This window comes from Mercurialis annua, linkage group LG5 (genome assembly GCF_937616625.2).
Source record: "Mercurialis annua linkage group LG5, ddMerAnnu1.2, whole genome shotgun sequence".
Taxonomy (NCBI): Eukaryota; Viridiplantae; Streptophyta; class Magnoliopsida; order Malpighiales; family Euphorbiaceae; genus Mercurialis; species Mercurialis annua.
This window is the reverse complement of record NC_065574.1, coordinates 44274633-44283189: the sequence shown is the minus strand read 5'-3', so window position 1 is coordinate 44283189 and position 8557 is coordinate 44274633. Positions and strand designations below refer to the sequence as shown.

Below are 8557 nucleotides of genomic sequence, written 5' to 3'. Positions count from 1 at the left end.
TTTATTATCATTTATCTTTTAAACTTTTCTTTCTTACGATTTAGTCCATAACTAAATCAATAAATTCTTAAATTATTACTTTTACGTATTATTTATATCCAATAAATAATATAAAACTCAAATATCAACATTTTCCCGTCAAACCTACAAATTTCCATTTTCGACACAAAGTGGCTAAATTACCACTTTGGTCCCTGTACTATATTTTGGACTTTTCTTGACATTTTTTCTTTTAATTCCAATTCTAACTTTAGACTTGAACTATATTATTAAATTCCTCGCATATAATCCTTTCCAAAACCGACCTACTAAAACTTATTGAACAAAGGATCAAAAAACCCCCTCAACTTGACACGAAGTATCAAATATGTCCAAGGTCACAAAACCGGATCAATTCAGTCCACTACTATACCAAACCGGATCAAATACACCCTCCTCCACTCTCACTTCCGCGAGTGAAACACACTCTCCCTAATTAAATGGAAAAAGGTTTAAAATAATCCCTAATTTTTATTCAATTCTTCAAATTAATACTTAATGAATTTTCAATTTCAATTACAATCCTGATATTTTAAAACTTCAAAAATTACATTAATTTTAAAACAAAAACTGAAGGATTATTTCACATCTTTTTCATCTTTAAATTAAATTTCCCTAACCTATTCATCTTCTGCATTTTTTCACCGCCGCCCACCTCACCTTGCCAGCCACCTCACCTCATCTTCGGCATCAAAGAACACCGTTCTCCACCATGGGACGACCGGAAACACCCATCTCTTATCCCCTCTCTCGTCGCTGGTCATGAACGGCAGAATTTCTCAAGCCGCATCAGCCACACTCAGTTACAACGAGCAACAACAGCAGAGGAGAAACGAGCAACGAGAGATAACTCTGAACGATAGCTGATGGAGGATGCTCGACGCCGGTGATGGATGGATGAAGAAAATGAAAACGAAGAAGAAGTATGGGGATGGGGATGGGTGGTTGACAGTTTTAGTTAAGGTGAAGAAGGGTGGGAATGGCGGCAGTGAAGGGTTTAGGTTAATTAGGGTTGTTAATTTTAGTTGAGGTGAAGAAGGGTGGGAATGGCGGCAGTGATGGGTTTAGGTTAATTAGGGTTGTTAATTTGGGTCAATTAGAAATAATTAAAATTAATTGAGGTTTTAATTTATTGTGATTAATTAGAATCTAATTAAAATTAATTAAATTTAAGTATGATTAATTAGGATTAATTAGGATTAATTGGGTCAAATTAGCAATCTCACTCTCTTTTTGTGTTAAAAGGGGGTTTTTGACCGATTTTTGCAACTATTGGTTTTTTTTGACCCCTTTTAACGACCTTGGACTAGTTTGATATTTCGTGCCAAATTGAGGGGGTTAATTGATCCTTTGTTCAAAACTTATTCATCGAAAAACTTTCCGATTTTGCCACTCTGGCAAATCTAGACTGGACACGTGGTCCAATTAGATAATTTAATATTTTGGGGTATTACAGAGTGGTTAAACCATAATGAAATAGTTAACCCGTATAAAGTGGAATAAATTTATGTTCTTATTTTGAAAGCATATAGGAACATGAATCATTAATTTGGGTTTCATATGAATCGGTAATCTAGATACATTGCTTTCATATTAATGTTTATTAGTACATGTTGTACGCATTCACTCAGTTTTTGTAACTGATCCCGTTGAATTTACAATTTTTATTCCAGGAGAGTAGTTTGTGGTGTGGATTTCCAATTCCTTGTTCCGGAAATCTCTAGCTGAATAAAGTATGATGACCCTTTTCTTCTAATATCTAGAATTGCAGTAGTTATAGTATCGTAAGGTGACGCCTTAATAGTCGTTGCACTTATTTATGCATTAAATTTTATGTTAACGCTAAAACTCTGATATGTAATGTGTGTATGTTGTGCAAAAGTCCAAGTGACTGCACCAGAATAATTATAATGAACGAGTATGCATAATGAAATGCAGTTATAACCATAATGAGATGGTTTGTGCATAATGAAATGCATTATAAACCTTAATAAAGTGATTATGAAACTCTAATATATTAATCAAAGAGAGAATTAATAGTAAAGTTTCAAATAATGATTTTTACCAGAACATTTTAAATGGAGATTTTTAAAATGTTCGAAAATGTGTTTTGACTTCCGCGAATTTTTTTTAAGTGTTTTTAAGGCTTGCTACGGGTTTTGGAGCAACCACTTTCATTCCCTAACGCCGGTCTCGATGCCGAGAATCGGGTCATGACATTAATTTAATTTTTTTTTTAATTCGTAGTGATTATTATGATTTATTTTAACTTTCAAATCTAAAAATATTTCTCTTTAATTTTTTCAGGTTCAGATCTAAAAATATACATAAAAAACGATTTTATGATGAAAAATAATTTTCTGCAGAAAACAGTGTCTGATTGTCATATCAGTATCACTGATATTATCATATCTGTATCATAACATTGTAGAGAAAAATGATTAACTGTCGAAAAAAGGTTGGATTATCATATCGGTTATTTTATCGGTATTATAATGTTATCATATCAGTATCATAATATTATATGGTAATAGTATGATACAATTATGATAATATTATAATACAGTTTTGATAATAGATAGATAAGGTTATAAGGTTATGATAATAGTTTGGTAAGGTTAGGATAAAAACTTATAATTTATGATAAAATTCTGATATTGTTATATGATAAAATAAATAATGATAATGTTATGATAATTTTTATAAAAATAAATTATGATAAATGCTATGATAAGATTATGATAATAGTATGATTACGTACAAAAAGTAATTTTTACAGAAAAATATTGATACCGAGATGATAATGTCATTGATACCTATATGATAACATGGTAAAATCATAATTATTTTAATACCAAAAGAAAATGTATGTATGTATGTATGTATATATGTATGTATGTATGTATATATGTATGTATGTATATACACACACGATACTCATAAAACTATCCAATAAATTCATTTAATTTATAAAAATATATACGTAGTCAAAAAAATCAATTGTACCTAAAAATTAAAAAAAATACATAATTTACATATTTTTTTTATTTTAAAGAAATATATTTTTAAAATATATTTGATACATATTTGATACGTTATCAATACATCTCTGATACATTTTTGATACAATACATAAAAATGAAAATCTATTTCGTATTTTTATAAATTTTTTAGGCATGAAATATAAACTTTTTAAGAAGGTGTATTTTTATAATTTTTCCCGTTTCATAATTTTTTTATAATTTTTCCATAAATATACATATATATGTAAGATATATGTATATATATATACACATATGTACGTGTTTATATATATATATATACAATGACGAAGTCAGACCACGATTTCAAGTAGGGCACAATTTAATTATAAAAAATATACACTAAAAATATATATTATTAAAAAATTGATCAAATATTATATATATTTTGTTTTAGTTATTTTTGTTTTATATTAGCCAAATTAACCAAAATAACCGACTAATTCGGCTAGTTTAATTTTCCATTTTCAATATTTTAGTTAAGTCAATTAAATCAGTTTTTAGTTAAAATTAATAATTTGATCGGTTGAAGAGATAATATAATTCGGGTTGATTTGGTTTTATTAAATTTAACGGTTCTTATTTTTGTCCACTAATTATTTCATAATCATAAACAATGAACTAGGTAAGACGGAAAGGGATATTGGGAAATGGAAATTCGAACACGGCAAAACAATGTTATTTTAAAGTTTTCTATGTAAAAAGTGAAGTTTTGTGTTTGAAATGTCAAATTTTTGAAACGTTTCTGAAACGGTACACGTTAATTGAATGACGTGTCTGTGATACCTAGACAATAAATAAATCCATTAACTAACTTGTTATGGCTGAGCAAATGCCCCGTTAAATTAATTATATGGACAAAATTTGATTAAAGTCTTTGATAATTTATTTGATTCGGTCCATAAAATATTATGGTTAAAAGTTGTGATTTTTTGGCTAACTAAATTACCTAAATAGTTTATTTTTTTATAAAACTAATTTTTTTTTAAATAATTTTTTTTGAGGTAGGGCTCAGGTACAGCCTGACCCTACCTTATCTCCGTCACTATATATATATCTATATATATATGTACATACATATTTATGTACATATATACATATATATATTAAGCTAAAAATAAAAATATTAATAGTTAACATTAAATCTCATTTAAACTAAATTGTATTCACATTGACAGAGCGGACCCAGTCCTTTAGGGTGAAATGGCGTCCGCCCCGTAAACTTTTAAAAAAGATCAATTTTAATATTATCTTTTTAAAAATAGTTATTATAAATTTTACCAATATTCTAACTACTTAGTTGCGTATATATATGCATCATGGTTTGATATATGTTATTTTTTATATATATTTTTATTTTTATTATGATTAGGTATATTTTTTACGATAATTTTTTTATATCCCCTCATTTTAAATTTCCTAATTCCGCCCCCTACATTGGATCACTTTGAAATATTTTTAAGTCAATTATGAAACATGTGCAGAAGACCAATATAAGAATAAATAATTCTTTTATTTATAATGCATAAGGTAATATTCTAGTTAATATTTGAAAGGTCGATGAATTGAACCTATATATAATAGCACTCACTACATGAAACGTCGTGCAGGCATTACTAGAATTAGCCAAACTCTACATTTCTTCTACACAGCCCTGTCTTTAATGGCTACCGACATTCTATATATATACATATATATATTTACATATATACCAACAAACTATAGCTGAAATGATATAAACACTATGCAATAAACTACGAGGTCGTGACGTTTCAATTTTTCGCGCTTTCATATTGTGTAGCCTATAGTAACTAAAAGAATGCGTAAAAAAACGGCGCCATTTTTGTATACAACGACGTCATAAAATGATAATATACTATCCAATGCCGACAATTAAAAAATTTAAAAGTTCGATATGACGTTTTAAAAAATGAAATCAAATCGCTATAAACGTGAAATTTTGATATGCAAATAACCTTTTAATGTTTTTTCTGAATATTATAATTTGATTAATAAAAATCTAATTCCGTCCTAAAAATTGAATTAAAGTTTAGGTGAGAATTTTCCAGCAAATAATACTTTATAATTCCCATAAACAGCTATGTAATAATTAATAAGATAATGAAGTTAGTTAAATGTAAGGTTAGTTAGAGACATGCTAAGAGATTAGGTGTAAAAAGGTGATCAAATTAATTAACATCCGCTAATGTCTAAACCTCAACAATAATGTAATGAAAAACAAGTTGTCCATAATACTCGCTCTCTCTAATTTTCATCATTAACTCCAATTTTGGGTTAATTATTTTGTTTCTCTCTCTCTCACTCCTCCTGGTCTCTCTCCATTTTTCTTTCATTCTTATTCTTCACCCACATTTTTTTTGCCACTAGGAGTCCCGGCCATAAATTTTTCATGGCAACGGTAATATTTTCTCTCTCTTTTTTTTATTCTTTCAAGTTCAATTCTTGGTTATGATTTTGATCCAAAAATACCTTTGTGTTTGACATGTTTATATTGTAACAAAATCATATGATTATGTTGTAAAATTTCATGTCTAATGCCATGCAATTTCTCTATTTTGTTAGTTTTATTCAAGGCATTATAAAAGTTTGTAATATTTAACATAAATGACTAAAGAATATGTCTTTTACAATAGTTTTAGAATTTAGAAACATTTTGAGAATATGAATTTGAAGCCGAAACGTAGGATTTACAAAATTTCCGTGCAATATAGACGTATGGGAAATGTTATGGAATTATGAGAATTTCTTTAGGAAGGTGTATAATATGGATGATATGATTATGTAAACATTTTTTTGGTGGTAAAAGTTTGTAGTGATAATTGTGTATATATACGCAGCAGGATAAGGGTCGGCCTCTGCCGAAATTCGGAGAATGGGACGTGAATAATCCGGCATCTGCTGAAGGATTTACCGTAATATTCAGCAAAGCTAGAGATGAGAAAAAATCCAATGCAGCTGGAGGCGCTGGGGCTACCTCTCAAAGGAACAATCATCTCCATAAACCTGATGATAATAACTATCAGGATCCTAATCCCGTATGTTCACTTTTTCTTCTTCATTTCTATTTATCAATTACATGTAACACGGAAACAGAACCGCGGAAACAAACTGTATTTTTTACAAGAATTCGTTATAAATATAAAGTTCCAGAGTTTCAATAGAGTTTCAATAGAGTTTCAAATTTAAGAAGTGTTTCCAAAAACAGAACGAAACGAGAAACATAGTGTTGAAATGCTTCCGTGCAACGTAGTTAATCACAAATTTCTGTGATGTTTATTTAATTTTTTGTTTTATTCAAACTCGAGAGTTCGCATATTCGAAGACTAATACTATTGTTTAAATGTTTTTGGTTGCAGAAGAAGTGGTTTTGCTGTTTCTAAAAGACGGATAGCATTGGAGAATATAAATTAAAATGAGTGTAATTTGAGAATTGTGCTATGAGAGTATGAAGCTTTATTGGTTTCAGATGAAGAGCAGGAAATGAATTAATATTGCCGGTTCCAATCTTATTAATTTCCTTCCATCTCTCCCCATTCAATATTTTTCTATCTTAATATGATTTGATTTGTGTTAATTTCGCCGAAGTATTTTCTTATATATGTAATCTAGGAAAACAAGAACAGAACAATTAATGATAAACATAACTGGTATTGCATCTTTTCTAGTAATGTTCATCTTATACTAATGACTTCATCCTCAAGAAACATGATCCTTTAATTTTCTAAATGATGATGCTACAATTTAATTAGGTTCTAGGAAATTAGAATTTGTAGTTTTCTTATAACTATTTAATCATGTTTACTAGCAGATTTACCAATTTGACCCATAAACTCACAAACGATGAGCAATCAATATCAAAATGGCATAATTGCTTTAAAAATCACAGACTTTAGCGTGTTAATTTAATACAAAGTTTCAATTTTTGCAATATCGAACACCAACTTTTTAAATTTTTGCATTTTTTTGTCAAAACAATGTTGATTGAACACGGAACAAATATTTATTCCGTTTTTTTAACGGAATATTGTTTGGTATTTTGACTTGCAAAAAAATGATAGTTTTTGTTTTGATAATTAAAAAAAAAGATAGTTTATATATGTATTAAACTATCAAAATGAAACGTTTGTGTTAAAATTGCAGAAATTTATTGTTAAGGTTCATGATTTTTAAAACAATTAAGCTTACCAAAAAGAACTGATTTATCAATTAATTCCTTAAACTTTCAATCTTTATCAATTACACCCAATACATCAATTTTTAAAACAACCAAATAGAGTTAATTGACCAAAAAAAATTCAAGTTAGGCCGTCTAATTTGGATTAATTGACAAAAACTAACAAATATAGTGGACTAATTGATAGAAGTAAATAAACTGATATTTAAGTCCATAGTAAAAGTTCAACAAAACAACTAAACAAACACATTAATTAATGGCTAAAATGTGAACATAAACTAAACTGTTCGTCTAAACTAGGAAACAGAAACCAAACCACAAACTGACATTACAAATAAAGAACAAACCTAGTAGAAAATAACAGAAGCAACAGAACCAAGAACAAGATGAACACATGAAATTTTAGACAGCACCATTGCAGAAGGAGAAGCACCAGACTTTTTGGGGCCATCACCACCACCATGAGAAGGATCATCACCTTCTTCAGCACCTATGACCTTCACAATCATCTTCTGTCCCTTCTGACAATGTCCAGAGACTCCACTAATGAAGTAATAAGGTCCAGAATGGTCAAGCTTATAGACAGTATTCCCTGTGTTGGAGAAGAAATTAGGTTTACTTGAGTTGCACTTCTTGTACTCCTCTTCCATCACCAGCATTACTGAATCTTTCCTGTACTTAAACCCTAATGAATGCAAGAAAACAAGTTAACTATGATTAAAACAAACGAAACGAGTCGCGTTTGATGTTGTTTTTTGGGTGGGAACTTACGGATGGAGTCTCCGACGAGGAAGCGATTCTCGGAAGCCCAGTCGTTGTAGATTCCGGTGTCGTTGGGAGGAACGACCCAGCCTTTGTCACCGCCGACTTGGTATTCGAAGGAGGAGACGGAGAAGCAGTGAAGAGAGAAGAAGATGGTGAAGAGGAGGAGCAGTAGGTTTGTAGTAGCCATTGATGGAAAGTTGTGAGAGAGGTTATGAGATAACTTGCTGTGGAAGTAAACAAAATGAGAAAGCAATGCGAAGTTGGCAATTAGGGTTTGGAGATTAGTTGTGAATTTAAATATGGAGGTTCGTGGGGGGTTACTTGGGAGTAAAGAGTGGAAATGGAGATAGTGGGGATGATTGGAAGTTAACAGTTTCATAATAGATTTTGTTTGACTCGGTCTGTTTTTTGAGAAACTGACTTCACATGGATTGACACATCACCGTGTAACATTAATGCCACATCGATTAATATAAAGCCACATGATATATGCTTTTGGGTATCGAAATCGGAATGG

General features: G+C 29.9%; 2 protein-coding genes across 5 annotated transcripts; one reads left to right on the top strand and one right to left on the bottom strand.

The window, feature by feature from the left end:
* Window positions 1-5315: 5315 nt before the first annotated feature.
* LOC126682471 (protein NOI4-like) lies at window positions 5316-6769 on the top strand. Of its 4 annotated transcripts, none has more exons than XM_050378183.2 (3): window positions 5316-5499; window positions 5942-6136; window positions 6458-6769. In XM_050378183.2, the coding sequence occupies exons 1-3, from the start codon at window positions 5491-5493 to the stop codon at window positions 6479-6481; spliced, it is 228 nt and encodes a 75-aa protein (XP_050234140.1). In that variant the 5' UTR covers window positions 5316-5490; the 3' UTR covers window positions 6482-6769. The 4 variants fall into 4 exon arrangements, with proteins under 4 accessions (XP_050234140.1, XP_050234139.1, XP_055961947.1 ...); XM_050378182.2 differs by having other exon boundaries at window positions 5939-6136; XM_056105972.1 differs by lacking the exon at window positions 5316-5499 and adding an exon at window positions 5610-5856 and having other exon boundaries at window positions 6461-6769.
* Window positions 6770-7455: 686 nt separating this feature from the next.
* On the bottom strand, window positions 7456-8331 carry LOC126682681 (early nodulin-like protein 21). The gene is made up of 2 exons (XM_050378430.2): window positions 8047-8331; window positions 7456-7960 (listed from the first exon to the last, which is right to left on the bottom strand). The coding sequence occupies exons 1-2, from the start codon at window positions 8225-8227 to the stop codon at window positions 7623-7625; spliced, it is 519 nt and encodes a 172-aa protein (XP_050234387.1). The 5' UTR covers window positions 8228-8331; the 3' UTR covers window positions 7456-7622.
* Between the last annotated feature and the right edge of the window lie 226 nt (window positions 8332-8557).